The following is an 18,304-nucleotide window of genomic DNA, read 5'->3' on the forward strand; positions in this document are numbered from 1 at the left end:
GCCTCTACCTCGAAAAACAGTCCCCACCCAGAGCCCCAGATACCAGCAAATCAATTCTCCATTGTACCCTATGGGAATCGGTCTCCATAGGGTATAATGGAATGTCCAGTAGATATTTCCCTCCAACCCACTTTCTGAAGACCCTGAAGTGGCGGGAGGACCTTCAAACTGGGGGGATCCCCTACCCCAACCTGGGGATTAGCAACCCTAGGGTATAAAGCCATAGAGTCTGTTTTCCAGGCAAATTGACTTTGGTTGTCTGGAGATCAACAGTAATAGTGGGAAATCTCCTGGTGCCACCTGGAGGTTGGCAGCTTGGCTGGCAGAATCAAACCCAGACTCTAATTCAGTAGGCAGTTCTCAAATATCTGATGTTCATGACTTACAGCTCTAATTCAGTAGGCCTTGGAAAAGCTTTGGTATCCCAGATATAGCTAATAAGCACCAATGGCCCTCAGAGTGCTCCCTGAACCAGTTGAGAGAGACTGCTTGGGTTTAGGCCAGGGGTGGCCAAACTGTGGCTTAGGAGCCACGTGTGACTGTTTCACAGATATTGTATGGCTCTCAAAAACCCCACTACCCCATCAGCTGGCTTGGAGAAGGCATTTCTCTCTCTAAATCGCTTCTCCAAGCTGAATGGTGACTTGAAGAATGCATCTATAGTTAAAGTTGCTTTCTTTCTACCACTCCCTCCCCATCTATTTTCCTTCCTTCCTTCCTTCCTTCCTTCCTTCCTTCCTTCCTTCCTTCCTTCCTTCCTTCCTTCCTTCCTTCCTTCCTTCCTTCGTCTGACATTCATGTCTTGCAGCTCTCAAACATCTGACATTCCTTCCTCCCTCTCTCCCTCCCTTCCTGGCAGTTCTCAAACATCTGATGTTCATGTCTTGCTTGGAGACTCCTGGTTTAGGCGACCCCTGGTTTAGGCCAATATTAGTCACTTTGAAATCACTAGGAATAAAGTAGAAACAATTTCCAATTCATTATGTTTACAGATTTTTTAAAATGTCATAAAATTTGAACCAAGTGTTCCGCCGGCAGCGGCTTATTTTGTGAATCAGCGAAGGAGACAGCGAGAAGCATCATGATGATTGGAATGGAATTAAATGATGTTCTATTATAGGAAGTACAATCTGAAAATGCCACCGCTATAGTTCACTGTGAATGTAACCCTTTCCTGCCATTTTGCTTGCTGGAGAGTTTTCATCTTCAAAATTTACATCTCCTTTGGCCTAGGGTTGCCAGGTCCAATTCAAGAAATATCTGGGGACTTTGGGGGTGGAGCCAGGAACATTGGGGGCGGAGCCAGGAGCAAGGGTGTGACAAGCATAATTGAACTCTAAAGGGAGTTCTGACCATCACATATATAGGGACTGCACACCTTTTAAATGCCTTCCCTCCACTAGAAATAATGAAGAATAGGGGCACCGTCTTTTGGGGCTCATAGAATTGGACCCCTGGTCCAATCCTTTTTAAACTTAGAGGGTATTTTGAGGATTGACACTAGATGCTATGCTGCAAATTTGGTGCCTGTACCTCAAAAACAGCCCTCCCCAGAGCCTCAGATACCCACAGATCAATTTTCTATTATACTCTATGGGAATTGGTCTCTATAGGGTATAATGGAGTGCCCCGCAGACATTTTTCTCCCCCCCCCCCAGTTTTGATGACCCTGAAGTGGGGGAAGGGCCTTCAAACTGGGGGATGTCCTGTCCCCACCTGGGGATTGGCAACCCTATTCTGGCCTATGTTTAGACTGAGAGGTAGTTTTGTTTTGCAAAAGGTTACCCGATATGCGTCATGATTAGAGTTGCCAGCTCCAGGTTGGGAAATAATGAGATTTTGGGGGTGGAGCTTGAAGACCGTTGGGTTTGGGGAGGGGAGGGACTTCAGTGGGCTATACTGCCATAAAGTCCACTTTCCACAGTTGCCATTTTCTCCAGGTGAACTGATCTCTGTCACCTGGAGATCAGTTGTAATCCCAGGAAATCTCCAGCCACCACTTGGGGATTTGGCAAAAAATACAACGTATCCAAGTAGCACACACTTGATTCTTTTAAGGAATCATCATTTAAAGACACAGTACACCACAATTGCATAAAGGAAATCAAAAAGTCCCAGTGCATAAAATTCTCTCATACAGTCCAAAATCCAATACTCGGAATGCACTCTTCCATAACTTGGAAATGAAACCTCGGGGAAGGAATAATAGGAGACCGGTTTTGGCCACGCCTTCCTCAGTCACAAGTTGCACCGCACATCACTGCGCATCTCTCCTCCAGTGCTATAAATGATCATTTGTTAGTGGGGACCCGGTCTTACTCAATTTACGGGCAACGCCTCGCACTAAACTTCAGGGGTGTAACCAGCAACTTGTGACTGAAAAAGGCATGGCCGAAACTGGTCTCCTACTATTCCTTCTCTGAGAATTCATTTCCAAGTTATGGAAGAGTGCATTCCAAGTACTAGATTTTGGACTGTATGAGAGAATTTTGTGCACTGGGACTTTTTGTATTCCTTTATGCAATTGTGGTGTACTGTGTCTTTAAATGACAATTCCTTAAAAGAATCAAGTGTGTGCTACTTGGATATGTTGTATTTTTTGCCAAATATTCACCAGGTATCCTCTGTGTTTACCTTACTACCTGGGGGTTGGCAACCCTATAACCCTGATCTTGTGGTCCAATGGACCGGTCATTAGGGTACTGGTTCTTCCTTCCTTCCCTCCTTCCTTCCTCCCTCCCTCCCTCCCTTCCTTCCTTCCTTCCTTCCTTCCTTCCTTCCTTCCTTCCTTCCTTCCTTCCTTCCTTCCTTCCTTCCTTCCTTCCTTCCTTCCTTCCTTCCTTCCTTCCTTCCTTCCTTCCTTCCTTCCCTCCCTCCCTCCCCCCACCCCCTTCCTTCTGTGCTATTACCTCCAAAATATTCTCTGGCTTGTCTTTCCTTCTTTTCCAAGCTTGGGGGAAAAAAGTCTAACCATGACAATATTTCTCCAAAATTTCTAAGGCTGATCTACAATGCCCAATGATTGTATTGTGCCTGTGTTTGATCTCTTTCACATTTCTCAGTCACTCAAAATGAGAAAATGTCAGCTTTCAAACTAGCTGATTTCAGCCCAAACCAATGCTTAGCCCGAGAGATGTCTCAGATAAGTGATGTGATACTCTTTTTTCAGTTTCAGATTAAAAGTATACGCATAGTAGTAGGTTTTAAAAGTATACTCTTAGGGTATAATGGAGAATTGATCTGCGGGTATCTGGGGCTCTTGGGGGGCCGCTTTTTTAAGGTAAAGGCACCGAAATTGCAAAATAGTAGGTTTTAAAAGTATACCCACCAGCTTGATTAAAAAATAGCTTTATGTCTGGATTACATCAATGAGAAAAACTGATCAAATTTTTTACTTCATGCTTCAAAACTGTCATATTCAGAGTGCTGAATATAGCAAATAAATACATTGTGTTATGCATTAATTCTTGATTACGCTGACTTATTATGAATATGACCCATCTTGGGTCCATGTGAGAAAGGTGGGCTATAAATAAAGAGATGGATAAATAAATACTTAAAAAGTAGCCCTAGTGCATTTGCAAAAAAAAATAAAAAATTACACTGTGAATGTTTAGTCTCCAGTCGTTTCAGAAACGATGCTATGTTTGCAAACTTATTTTGGTTTTGGGGACATTTCAATGGAGGATTTAAAATTTATTATGGAGACTTACCTATATTGCTTCCTTGTGTCATAACCCACAGCGTTGGTCTCCCAGATTTTTGTAGCCAAAACCCGAACAGTATTCAAGAACAAAACAAAGTTTAACTGGAAAAGAGGGCACAGGTTGATGCTTTAGAAATATGCAGGTCTTTAATTCAGCAAGAGCTCACAGGAGCACAGCTCCTGAACCATTCTGAGGGTTCTCCCCCCCCCCCACTTCTCCCCACTTACCTTGTCCATTGAACAGCAGGTGCAGCTGCATAACAATCCCTGGATTAGAAGAGTGGGCAGCCAGCTAGCCACCAGAAGCTTTGCCGCACCCCCAGCAGCCCTCATTAACCCCTGGAGAAGCCCACACCACCCTTTCTCCGCTTCTTATGTGTTTTGGAACGGTGGGTGGCTTGCTGGCCTTTTGACTGGGGGAGGCGGGCAGCCAAAGAGAGCCCCAGGTGAGCGAGGCCTGCTTGGGCTGGCTGCAGCAGGCCTTGCTCACCCAGCCCGAGCAGGCCTTGCTCACCCGGGGCTCTCCTTTCTTGCATCAGGTTGCTCATGGGTGGTGGTGGCATATGCTAATGAGTTATGCTAATAAGCTCCACCACCTATTTTTCTACAAAACAACCTCAGGAAATATGGGTTGCAATCCTAGGGTCACCTTCCTGGGAGTAAGCCCCATCGAATAACATGGGACTTCAGAACAGGGAGGCTAAGTCTCCTCTTATAGCAGGAAAACTCCTGGGCATTTCTTCTGGCCTCCCAGCATTTTTTACCAGCCCCTACTGGCACACACAAACCAGTGGGTAAGGTTGCCAGGTCCATTCAAGAAATATCTGAGGCCTTTGGGGTGGAGCCAGGAGACTTTGGGGGTGGAGCCAGGAGCAAGGGTGTGACAAGCATAACGGAATTCCAAAGGGAGTTCTGGTCATCACATTTAAAGGGACTGCACACCTTTTCAATGCCTCCTCTCCATTGGAAATAACTAAAGATAGGGGCACCTTCTTTCGGGACTCATAGAATTGGACCCCCTAGTCCAATCTTTTTGAAACTTGGCAGGTGTTTTGAGAAGAGGCATCAGATGCTATGCTGCAAATTTGGTGCATCTAACTCAAAATCAGCCCCTGCAAAGCCCCAGATACCCACAGATCAATTCTCCATTATACCCTATAGGGATTGGTCTCCATAGGGAATAATGGAGTGTCCAGCAGACATTCCCCCCCCACACACTTTCTGATGACTCTGAAGTGGGGGGAGGGCCTCCAAACTGGAGGATCCCCTGCCCCCACCTGGGGATTGGCAACCCTAAAGTCTCTTTTCTAAAGTGAAAAGTCTGGGACAGTGTTCCCTCTAAGCTGAGTTAGCGTGAGCTAGCTCACACATTTTTGTCTCAGCTCGGGAAAGATGGCCCCAGAGCAATCTAATTTATACAGTAGCTCACAATTGTAATGCCAGTAGCTCACAAAGTAGAATTTTCGCTCACAAGACTGCACAGCTGCGAGGGAGTATTGGTCCCGGAATCTTTGGCCTTTCCTTATAAAGAAGGTGCTCCAATATATTTTGCAGAAAAGTCTAGCAATTAAGATCCTACCATGTACAGAGTTCAAAGCAAGCGACCTTCAGCAAAAGTTCTCCTTGCTGTTATCCACTTAATTTTTTTGCTCCTTTGCATTATAGTCGGTCTGCTTAATTATTTAATTTCCTTTCATAGCTGCCGCACTCTTCAACGGATCTTTTAATTTTCGTTCTTTCCCCCCTCCCCCAAGGGAACTAATTAATCCTTTTTTTTTCTTTTGCAGCTAAAAGGGGAAAAATCATTTTAAAATACTTCATTATTGTAATTTAGCAATTGCTAAGCCATGATCATAAAAATAAAAGCAAGAAATTAACGAGCAATCACTTTGGTTCCAGTAATTAACCCTTCCCCTCCCCCCCCAAGATAATGAGAACAAATAATTAGGGATCGACTTGGGAAGGGCTGTGCCCGTCTTGGATGGAAATGAGGGAACTAATTAACCAGAGGAGGGCTGCGAAAATTTAAATTGAAAAGCACAGCGGGTCTGGAATAACCCAGTAGTATTTCATCTATCATATTAGATACCTGGGAGCCGCAATTGCATTTTAATTGCAACAGTGGGAAACACTGGAATGTGACAGGTAGGTAATTATCTTTTGAATTCTTTGTACAAACTGAAGAATGAACAATTTCCGTTCCAGACGAAATGTTTAGCATGGAATCGGGTTGCCAGCTTTGGGTTCGGTTGTGTATTGGTTGTTTTGACTTCCGGTTTGTTATGTCTGTTAAGTTGATCTCAAAGCAGGGGTGGAATTCTAGCAGGAGCTCCTTTGCATATTAGGCAATGCCCCCTGATGTAACAAATCCTCCAAGAGCTTACAAGGCTCTTTTTTCTAAGCTCTTGGAGGATTGGCTACATCAGGAGAGTGTGGCCTAATATGCAAAGCAGCACCTGCTAGAATTCCACCCCTGCCTTCTTTGCCCTCCAGGACCCTGATACCTACATTCCGATTGGCTTTAAGAGCCAGCCAATTGGGACATGAGGCATTTCTCTCAGGAAATGCAAATGAAGGATCCTGGGGACTCCAATAGGGGGGATTACTGCCTACATAAGGGTGTGTGTTTAACTCAGGTCAAATGTACATAAGGCGTGGTGTTGCCTGTTTGTGTTCAGTTCTGCTCTTGTTCAATGAACGTTCTTGCTTACCTTAAGCTGGCTGAACTCACTATATAATAGGTTCAGAAATACCGGGAGATTTTGGGGGTGGAGACTGAGGAGGGTGAAGTTTGGAGGAAGGATGATGATGATGATATTGGATTTATATCCCACCCTCCACTCCGAAGAGTCTCAGAGCGGCTCACAATCTCCTTTACCTTCCTCCCCAACAACAGACACCCTGTGAGGTGGGTGGGGCTGAGAGGGCTCTCACAGCAGCTGCCCTTTCAAGGACAACCTCTGCCAGAGCTATGGCTGACCCAAGGCCATTCCAGCAGGTGCAAGTGGAGGAGTGGGGAATCAAACCCGGTTCTCCCAGATAAGAGTACTCACACTTAACCACTACACCAAACTGGCTCTTCAGCGGGGTATGCCATAGTGTCCACCTTCCAAAACGGCTGTGTTCTCCAGGTGAACAGGTCTCTGTCACGTGGAAATTGGTTGTAATCCCAGGACATCTCCAGGCACCACCTGAATGTTTCCGAATTCCAAACCTTTAATGGCATAACAATTGCAAATAAGAGTACACAGAATGTAAAAAGGTAAACATAGGAGATATAATCAAAAAGAAGCAGAGATTACACGTGCATTTATACAAAATCAGATTTACATTTAAGAATGTCGGCCAAAAACTGAGATCGTTGGAGCTGGAGGAAATGAAACTATGCCCAGCAGACTCTCATACCTGCTCCCCAGCATCCTTAGGTTTCAACGTTTTTTGTGGGGAAATGCCCCATTATTTATTAGACTTAACCACTCCAAGTCATCGCAGGGCATTCATGTGGGCTAGATTAAATGTGTCCCCCTCCAAAGTCTTACAGGGGAGATATCAAGTCCCTTAATGTGAGACTCTGTACCTGTGGAGCGAATATTCCCGACTCAATTCAGCATATGTTGCTTGATAGTTCCATATATCATAATCTCCGTAAGGAACTATCTTGCAAGCTTTCTTTGTCCCCAGATCCATCTACTCTGCCACCCTGTTGTTATTTACTGAATGGCGCTGAGTGGGAGGTGACTGAGGCTGTGGCAAAATTTTTCGCTGACATTCTTAAATGTAAATCTGATCTTGTATAAATGCACATGCAATCTCTGCTTCTTTTTGATTTTATCTCCTATGTTTAACTTTTTACTTTCCGTGTACTCTTATTTGCAATTGTTATGCCATTAAAGGTTTGGAATTCGGACCTGAATGTTTCTATAAACTTCCTTTTTTAATTTCCATTCTTGCCATGACATCGAATGAGAGATTATTATACTGTAAACCTATGTATATTCAGTTCCAGCTTGTTAATCATAGATTGAATGCGGCTGCACCTCGTGAAATTGACCACTGTGTTTTGCATTCACTAAGAATTGAGCTGCAGGTGAGTTACTAATGTGAATTCAGCTGTTTTGAAAGATGTTTATTTGTGTTTAATATTGTGAACTTTTTTCATGTTTAGTTCCAGAATAACTAAGTATTTTGTCAGATGAAGGACAAACCGAAACACGCCTATTGTTACTGGAAGCGTGTCACTTTCGGTATTCTGAAAGAAACGCTGGCACCTTTCCACATTCATTGGATTGGGGGAAATTCAATTTGCCCAGTGTTGGCGGATGTTTTTCATAGTAATGTTTTTTCTACATACTTCTACATGACTAAGTGATATTGCAAAATAATTGTTGCACATTATTGTAATATGGATTGATATTGCAATTATATGTTCAGATATATTCAATATACCAGAATCTGTAGTAGCTGATTAGTGTAATAATGACTATTTGACAGGGTTATCTCCAAGTCTTCAACCTCTCTTGTATTTTTCACCCTTATTTGCTCTACCACCTGAATGTTGGCAACCCATGTTCCCTCTAAGCTGAGTTAGTGTGAGGTAGCCCACAGTTGTTTTAGCCTCTGGCTCACACATTTTTGTCTTCGTTCAGGAAAAATGGCCCCAGAGCACACTAATTGATGCAGGAGCTCACCGCTTTAATGCCAGTAGCTCACAAAGCAGAGTTTTTGCTCACAAGACTCCACAGCTTAGAGGGAGTTTTTTTGGCAAAGCTAAAGGAATACTGTTGTAGAGAGGGTGGTTTATTTCATTTTAAATAAGTGGTATTATTCCCATTAGGGAAACCCAAGAACAAGCCGTTTTAGATGAGGCAATAAATTGCCATGGAAATGCAGTGATCTGAGTAAACTTATGATCTTCTTAAAATGTTCATACAATCTTAGGCTGAGGAAGTTTTGGCTCTACTATTTTAATCAGGGCTTTTTTTAAAAGAAAAAGCCCAGAAGAAACTCATTTGCATATTACAGGGGTGTCGAACTCATTTGTTGTGAGGGCTGGATCTGACATAAATAAGACCTTGTTGGGCCGGGCCATGTCGGTCTGGGCCATGTGTGTACCTAGTTTAAGATTATGTAGCAGAGATATAAACTTTATAAAGGACACAAACACAATTAAAGATTTTTTTAAAAAAAAATTAAAACATGCTTAAAACATTAGCATTCATTGGTCTTAAAGGTGCTTTCTTTGTATCTCTCCCGTGCAATCCAGAGAACTGGGCAAAGGAAGCTCTGGCTCTTTCCTTCCTTCCCCAGGGGACCAGGAGGGGGAGAAGCCTCAGCCAATAGAAGGAAGAGAGGCTTGGCTCAGTAGCTCTGATGTGCGGTTGAGAGCCTGGCAAAACAAGCTCTGTCTCCCCCCACCCCCGCAAGGAAGGGCCCTCAGCCAACAGAGAAAATAGAGATTTTGCTCTGTAGCTCCTGTGCAATTGAACTAGCCTGGCAAAGCAAGCTGAGATACAGAAGGAAGCAAGAGAGAGGGAGAAGGAAGTAGATGACAGCCTGATTTGGCCTCCGGGCTGCATGTTTGACACCCCTGGCATATTAGGCCACACACCCCGACATCACCATTGTTTTGCACAGGGCTTTTTTGTAGAAAAAGTCCAGCAGGAACTCATTTGGAGATTAGACCACACACCCTGACATCAAGGCAGCTAGAACTGCATTCCTGTGCATTCCTGCTTAAAAGGAAAAAAAGCCCTGATTTTAATACTATCAGGATTACATTTTTTGGACTCACACTTCTGTACTTTGTATTTGATGGACTTGTTTCCCTCTTTTTCATAACTTGCCCTGGCCTCTGGCCGACAGCAATAAAGACTTTCTGATTTTGGAGCTTCCGGGTTTCGATCTTCAGTGGGGATCCGTGGAGCTTGTCTCTAGCAGCCCCCCTGAAACGGATGGTTGGAGAAGTGCCGCAGCCACGGCATCTCTAGGGAGACCCTGGCGGGGTTTCCTTTCAGTGTGGGGCTTTGCAGAAAACCAGGGATATAGCAGCGGCTGTTCTCTGTCCTTTTTGTGTGCTCCAGTGCTCCACCACCATGATCGCCATTACAGCAGAAAGAGGTGAACACCCGACCGCTTGTTTTTCTTTCTTTGAACAAGCTTCTGATGCATCGCCTTCCTACCTTAAGCACTGCAATTCTACTCTGCAAGTAAGTTTGCCATTCAATACCATCAGCTAATGGGTCGTTTTACATAACAACAAATGGGACAGTCCAAAGGAAGGGAAAGAGGTGAATTCCCCCCCAGTTTTCTGTGAGACTGGCTTCCGAAAGATAAAGAACAACTTTGAATATTTGCAGCTATCTGAATTAGACTGAATATAGATACTTAAATCGACCCGGTTTATGATTGAATAAGTGATACAGAGATCATCATCCAGTTATAATTTGGTCTGAACAAAAACGAGATATATTTTAGAGAGATTTGTATTTGTCATCTGAGTGGAATTGAAATGGCAACAATTAAAACACATGGCTGGAGGAGAATTGGAAGGATAGACTAACTGGGTTTCTGAGTCATTTCGCAGCTTTGATTACTAGACTGAGTTATTCTGTGAAGAAAAATGGCATTGCAAAGTAAAATGTTTAATAAAAAAGATATAATGGATCCCATAAGTTCTCTAAAGCAGGATCTTGGTTCATTAACACAGTTGATAAAAAAAGCAAATGGGTGCTTTTATTTTGAAAGGTAGCAAAACCTTAAATCTATATGAGCAGAGTGATAAGAGATCTCAGTGAAGTCTGTGGAATTGAGGCAAAAAGAGAAAGATCTGTTGGGGAAGGAGCCGAAGAAAAATAAAATGGAAACTTATGGTGCAGTTTTTAAGAAGGACCGGAAATTAAGACTTTCTAAAGCTTTTCTGAGTGAAACTGGCAGCGTGGGAACCTTGTTATTCTTACTGAGAGGGGCGTATACACTAAGGAGAGAGGAGGTATACTTCCAGCAAAAAAATTGAGACATGGAAAACTTTCAAGAAGAAGGGATTTTAAATTGTTTTTCTCTTTGTAGGTAATTGCCTAATATGGAACTCTTAACAAGAACTGATATGTGATTTTAAAAAGCCCAAGTGAGATCCTCGGGACATATTAGATTGCTTCATCTCAGACCAATATAGATATAGGAGCTACAGTATCTGAAAGCTTTAAAAAGAACTCTACATAAATAAACAATTAATTTGGATCAATTTGTAAAGGCAGACAACACAATTATTTTGTAATCTGGCAGATCTGTTTTTAATATGTTTTTTTGGAAAAAACTGTTTATATCAAGACAGATAAACTGTTATTTTTTTTGTTTGTTACTTCTTTATCTCTCTACCTTTAATGTTACTTTAAATTTGTTTTTTTTTTCTCTCTCTCTGCTTGAAATAAGTAACTTCGGATAAAGAGATATTTGTTTTTTATGATTCAAATGATGACATTGCTAAAATAATGGGTCTGCTTGTACTTTTAATATGGTTAAGCTTATCCAGTCAGATTTGTGATGTGATCTCTCTGACTTTTTATATCTATATGTACTGAAGAAGAATAGTTTAGACTTCTATTGTAAATAAGAGATTAATTAAAAATGTATAATGGAGAATGAGGACGGTAGAATATATGGGGAAAATTCAATACCTGCAGGTAGAAAGAACTGGTTATTTTGTTCTGAGGTAGAAATGTAACTTATATGTAGCTTTCTTTGTTTCTGGTTTCCCATTCTGTACCCACCCTTCCCTCTTGTTGTTTCTGTATCTTTGCACATGCTTTTTCTTTTTATAGTTAAAATCAATAAAAATTATAAACACCAAAGACTTTCTGATTTTTATGTTCCTCTCATCAGGAACGCAGATTGTGGAAGACCAAGAGTAGTAGTTGTCCCATTTTCTGAAATGCCAGCCTTAGATTGAAGTCCATGATCTAAGGGATTTGGAAGTGGAGCAGGCTGTGAGAAAATGCTTTTTTTATCTTGAGACATGAGGACTCTCTTGCGACTTCCTTCAAGAGCTTGGTTTTCTTGACAAGAACACTCTGCTTCTTGGGGTTAACCTGGATAAGGCACTCAGCAGCAGTGTTCTGTTCTTTATTTTCCACGTCGAGCCTGGAAGGCTGAATTTCCATGCAACATCATGAGCTTCTCACATCTTACTCATTTACTGGTAGAAACTCAAGCTCAAGTATCACAGGAGTAGGGCTGTCAAGCCCCCGGGCCGGACGGCGGTTCCCCCGCCCTGGAGGTTCCCAACCCACCAGCCCACATTGGGCTGGAGGGGGGGGACTTCCCCAATATCGCTGGTGCAATGACATCACCTGGAAGTGACGTTATTGCACTGGCAACCCTGTGTGCCGCCCGCTCTAGGCGTTCCCAAAAAACTCTATGGTTTTCCCGGATGCTTCAGCAATTTGGCGGGGGGGGGGAATCTATAGTACAATAGGTACCTCGCTCATCTGGGGCTATCCTTTACTGCCCCCCCCCAGTCAAAAGGCCAGCAAGTCACCCACCACCCAAAATCACGTAAAAAGTGGAGAAAGGGTGGCACGGGCCTCTCCAGGGGTTAATGAGGGCTGCTGGGGGTATGGCAAAACCCCTGGTGGCTGGCTGGCTGCCTGTTCTCCTAATCCAGGGAATGTTATGCAGCTGCACCTACTATTTAATGGACAAGGTGTGTGGGGAGGAGGAGGGGGAACCCTCAGAAAGGTTCAGGAGGCTGTGCTCCTGTGAGCTCCTGCTGAATTCAAGGCCTGTGTGTGACATACATCGTTGGACTGGATGGGCTGTTGGCCCAATCCAACAAATATATTCTCTAATATTCTTATCGACATATGAGCATTTGCCCAGCAAGCAAAAATCAGCCAATGACTCTTTTCAGGCATGCAGATGCAGAGAATGGAGAAAGCTGTACCTACTGATTCCTTCCCACCCGCCATACCTTCTGATTTTGACCAGTCTGTTTGTGTGTCATTGCAATCCTAAGCAGTTACAGTGAATTTAGATTTCAATGGGTTTATATGAGTGTAACTGTGCTTAGGATGGCACTGTGTGTCTCTCAAATGACGTGTGTCATGTTTTACCCCCTTTATGAAACCTCTGGCACGTGACGCCTGTAATGGCACTTCTCTGGAGTGCTCTAAAATGACATGTTACGCTGCCTCTTTGAATTCCTTATTGTTACTCAGTGGATTTCACTGTCACCGAAGGCTCTCAATTGCTTTGGTCCTCTTCGTTTAACCCAAAGAACAGGATGGCTTAATTATAGCTGGTGGCATGAAAGAACAGTCAGCTTGTAGGTTGGCTCTGGGGTAAAAGGCATTTTAAACAAAATGGCTGTTTTTACTTTAAAGGAGTTTTATTTAGAAGCAGCGCTTATTTTGAGCAAGAACGCCCAGGAACGCAGTTTTGGCAGGCTTGGCATCAGGGGGTGTGGCCTAATATGCAAATGAGTTCCTGCTGGGCTTTTTCTACAAAGAAAGCCCTGTGTGAAACAATGGTGATGTCAGGGGGTGTGGCTTAATATGCATATGAGTTCGTGATCGGCTTTTTCTACAAAAAAAGCCCTGTGTGAAACAATGGTGATATCAGGGGGTGTGGCCTAATATGCAAATGAGGTTGTGCTGGGCTTTCTTTACAAAAAAAGAGCCCTGTTTAGAAATATAAAGAGTGTAATGGCTTCAATGTGCTCAGTAACATAACTGTTTCCTTATGGCGACTAGTTTTCTGGTTGAAAGATAAGAGTAGCCTGCCTTCCTTCCTTCCTTCCTTCCTTCCTTCCTTCCTTCCTTCCTTCCTTCCTTCCTTCCTTCCTTCCTTCCTTCCTTCCTTCCTTCCTTCCTTCCTTCCTTCCTTCCTTCCTTCCTTCCTTCCTTCCTCCCTCCCTCCCTCCCTCCCTTCCTCCATTCCTCCCATGAATAAACCTAGTCACAAATAATTATTTTCACCAGTTGCCACATAAACTTCTCTCAGACTGCAGCCCTTCACCGTTTTTCTAAATCTCCTGTCCCTCTCCACAGTTCTTCTTTCCCACAGAAAACCTCTGAACAAACACAGTCAGCTCCCCCCCTCCCCAGGGCACAACTGTTGTCCAATCATAACACACTTCACTCACCCATCCAGCCCCGCCCTCTTACTCTACAGGCCTACATTCTATTTTGGTGGGCTCAGGGGTGGAATTCTAGCAAGAGCTCATCTGCATATTAGGCCACCCACCCCCCAATATAGCCAATCCTCCAAGGGCTTACAAGGCTCTTTTTTGTAAGCTCTGGGAAGATTGGCTACATCGGGGTGTGTGGCCTAATATGCAAAGGAGCTCCTATTAGAATTCCACCCCTGCTCCTTTGCATATTAAGCCACACCCTCTTGATGTAGCCAATCCTCCAAGAGTTTACAGGATTCTTCTTACAGGGCCTACTGTAAGCTCTTGGAGGACTGGCTGCATCAGGGGTGTGTGGCCTAATATGCAAAGGAGCTCCTGCTAGGATTCCATCCCTGGGTAGGGCGGGTTTTTTTTTGTATTTTTATGAGCATGTGTGCGCGCTCGTGCACCCGGATGTCATGGGGACCTCTGGTGACTGACCCCTACTTCAGGCATGGAGGTTATTCAGAGAGGTGGCTGAATAAAGCCTGCCCCTGCCTCCCAGCTCTGGTATTCCAAGGATGTCCAAGTACTTACCAGAGTTCCCCCTGCCCAGCTTCTGAGAACTGATGAGACTGAACTTGCCTTTGCTATCCAGGTCAGGGCACAGGCCTATATTTTAGCTCACAGCAAGATACGTTTAAAAATACAAATTAAAACACAGAAACAAAACACAACAAAATATTTCCATATAAGGTTGCCAGCTCTTGGTTGGGAAATACCTGGAGAGTTGATCCCCTTGAGAAAATTCAGTCCAAATTCTTGAGAGCCATTTTCCACTTTCCAACCTGCGTTTCCAATGCAGTACTACGCTTGGAAACTGGCTTGCTAAGGATAGAGGCTAGGGTGAGCCTACTTTCTATCACCACTTGGCTTAATCTCAGCCATTGCCCCACGAATATCACATCGTTGATTTTAAAGGATAGTTATTGTTCCTCTTGGGTTAGAGCCATCCATCAGAAATTGTCTACGCTTGGCTTTTCACCTGAATCTCTCCAGATAATGGCCCTGGATCAAGCCAGGGCCATAGTCAAACAGAGACTACAAGACATTGAGAGACAGAATGATATTACCAAGGTCCCGGATTATCTAGCTCCCCCTCAAAGGAGATATGTGTTAGCTCCAGCCCCCTATCTCTCAACTCTAACAATACCATCCCACAGAAGGGCCTTTTCTATGGCCTGTTGTAATATCTTTCCTTCAGAAGTCGTTGAGGGCCGCTTTAGAAAGGTGCCTATGGCTGAGCGGGTTTGTCCTTGTGGTGCAGTGCATCATCTCCTCAGATGCCAAGATCGACAAGGAGATTGACAACAGGCTGGCAAAGGCAAACCGTGCATTTGGCCGACTGCACAAAAGAGTGTGGAGCAACAAGCATCTGAAAAAAGGCACAAAGATCAATGTTTACAAAGCGGTTGTGATGACAACCCTCATCTACGGCTCCGAATCGTGGGTTTTATACCGTCATCACCTGCGACTCCTTGAGCGCTTTCATCAGCGCTGCCTTCGCACCATCCTCAACATCCACTGGAGTGACTTTGTGACCAACACTGAAGTCCTCAAGCGGGCAGAGGTTACCAGCATCGAGGCACTGCTGTTGAAGACGCAGCTGCGCTGGGCAGGGCATATTTCTAGGATGGAAAACCACCGCCTTCCCAAGATTGCCCTGTATGGCGAACTCTCCACCGGCCATCGAAATAGAGGGGCACCAAAGAAGAGGTACAAGGACTCCTTGAAGAAATCCCTTAGCACCTGTCACATCAACCATCACCAGTGGTCTGACATAGCCTCAGATCGCAAAGCGTGGAGGCACACCATCCACCAGGCTGTTTCTTCTTTTGAGAACGCACGCATAGCTGGTCTTGAGGACAAAAGGAGATTGAGGAAGAATCACACTGCTACAGGACCAACCCTAAATCAGACTATTCCCTGCAGCCGCTGTGGCCGGACCTGCCTGTCCCGCATTGGTCTTGTCAGCCACCAGCGAGCCTGCAGCAAACGTGGACTATTGCACCCTTCTTAAATCTTCATTCGCGAAGCCAAGCCGAGAGAGAGAGAAAGCTGAAACGATTGACCATGTTTTGTTTGGGTGTGGCCTATACCCTGGCATACGAGCCAGGTACATTTATTCTTTGTTGGAGGGATGTCTCGGGTTTTCTGATTTCAAAATCAGAAATACGCTGTTATCAGATTTTAATCCCCAATTCACAATTAATTGTGCCAAATTTATGGCGGCAGCTAGGAGAATTCATGAGGATTATGTAAAGAAGGGGTCCTGAACTGATTGTTTTTTGAATATTTCCAAGCTTGTATTTTATCTTTTCTTATATGCCTGAGTACTCTGTATACCATCACAAATGCTACTGAAACTGATATAAATACAGAGACCATGCATAAAGTTGCCAAATTTTGTTCCCATGCAATCAAATGGCATTTTATGGTTCTTACAAGTTAATGTCGAGGTAACAGATTGTAATTTTAACCAGTGTATTCTAGTTAATATTTTTTTTCTGGAGCTGTATAATTTTTAATTTTTTTATTACATGTACTATATTTATTAAGCTAGAAGATGTTTGACCACTACTGTATTATTTGTCATATCTCATTATTTATACTAATGTCCTATATTTTATTTTTTAAATAACTTACATTTCACCTATTTAGGTCCATCTTGATTTTTACAATTTTTCTGTGGTTGTTGTTGGCCTGCATTGTGCTGTGTATTTGGTCATGGACCGTAATAAAGCAAACTGAACTACCTGGAGATGTTGGGAGCAGAGCCTGAGGAGGGCGGGGTTTGGGGAGGGGAGGGGCTTCAGTGGACTATAATGCCATAGTGCCCGCCTTCCAAAGCGGCCATTTTCTCCAGGGAAACTGATCTCAGTCGTAATATCGGGAGATCTCCAGCCCTCACCTTTGCAACATGGCCTAATGGTAATGAAACCTGCATTTACAGCTCTTCTGTTATGAGCTTCTAATCAAGATTGCCAACTCCAGCTGGGAAATTTCTGGAGATTTGGGGGTGGCGTAGGGTTGCCAACTCTGGGTTTAGAAATACCTGGAGATCTGAGGCTCGGAGACACCTTGGTAGGGCCAAATGCCATGCAGTCCACCTGTAGTTTGAACAGTAAAAGATTTCTTGAGTTGTGTGTGAGGATTGCAGCATTGATGATTGGTAGCAAAATGCAGCTGTTGGAACAATTAAAGACATTTGATGCAAATGTACTCAGTTGATGCGTGAGAGTTGGAACTCTGGCTATTGGTAACAAGTCCCGTCTAGAAACAAGCATTGGGGAGACAGACTACAGGTCGACAAGTTCGTTGGTGGTGACTACAGAATATCCTTGCCTAGTTCCCTGGGACTATTATTAAAAGAAGATTTTGGACTTTCGACGTCATTTTGAAGGTCTTCAATCCTTTGTATAAACAAATTTATTAGTAACATATGGTAGCAGAATTATATCTACAACTTATAAAGAGCTTAAAATAAAAAAAAATCGTTCTACCCCATATCTTACTTTCCTCCCACACCTCCCTCCGTTACTTGACCCCCGCCAGTGTTATTTTTTTAAAAAAAACAAATATTAAAGGTACCTTTAAACTATAAAAACCTTAATCATCAAAAATTGTCCAATGTCCTTTTATTTTCCACTCTTTCTCTACGTATCTTCTGAATTTTTTCCACTCCGCATTAAAAAGTTCTAAATCATAGTCTCTTAGTTTTCTTGTTAATTTGTCCATTTCACTCCATGACATAACTTTTGTAATCCAGTCCCATTTTTCTGGTATTTTTTCTTGCTTCCATAACTGCGCATACAATGTCCTAGCAGCTGAGAGCAAGTACCATATTAAAGTTCTATCTTCTTTTGGAAATTTTTCCATTTGTAATCCCAGCAGAAAAGTCTCTGCCTCTTTGTTGAATTCATATCCCAGAATCTTAGAGATCTCTTGCTGAATCATCTGCCAAAACATTTTAGCCCTTTCACAAGTCCACCACATATGGTAGAAAGAACCTTCATGCTTTTTACATTTCCAACACCTATCTGGCATCTTGTTATTCATCTTTGCTATTTTTTTTGGAGTCATATACCATCTATACATCATCTTAAAACAGTTTTCTTTAATACTATGACATGTTGCGAGTTTCATAGAGTTCTTCCACAGATACTCCCAAGATTCCATCTTTACTTCTTTATTTACATTAATTGCCCATTTTATCATTTGAGATTTCACTACTTCATCTTCTGTAGACCATTGTAAAAGTAATTTGTATACTTTTGAGATTAATTTCTCATTGTCTCCAAGCAGAACTCTTTCCATTTCTGTTTGTTCTTTCCTTATTCCTTCGGCTTTAATATCATTCTCCATCAAGCTTTTTATTTGTTGCATTTGAAACCAATCATATTTATAACTCAGTTCTTCTGCAGTTTTCAGTT

At 43.2% G+C, this 18,304-nt stretch overlaps 1 protein-coding gene across 1 annotated transcript in view; it reads right to left on the minus strand.

Annotated features, from left to right (window-relative positions):
• PTH2R (parathyroid hormone 2 receptor) overlaps window positions 1-18,304 on the minus strand; it is a 103,952-nt gene that overhangs the window by 19,667 nt on the left and 65,981 nt on the right. Inside the window, exon 11 of the mRNA XM_060257050.1 lies at window positions 3,714-3,808. Coding sequence (XP_060113033.1) covers window positions 3,714-3,808 — 95 coding nt within the window. The remainder of the gene's footprint in view (window positions 1-3,713; window positions 3,809-18,304) is intronic.

Source organism: Heteronotia binoei, chromosome 16 (assembly GCF_032191835.1).
Source record: "Heteronotia binoei isolate CCM8104 ecotype False Entrance Well chromosome 16, APGP_CSIRO_Hbin_v1, whole genome shotgun sequence".
NCBI lineage: Eukaryota > Metazoa > Chordata > Lepidosauria > Squamata > Gekkonidae > Heteronotia > Heteronotia binoei.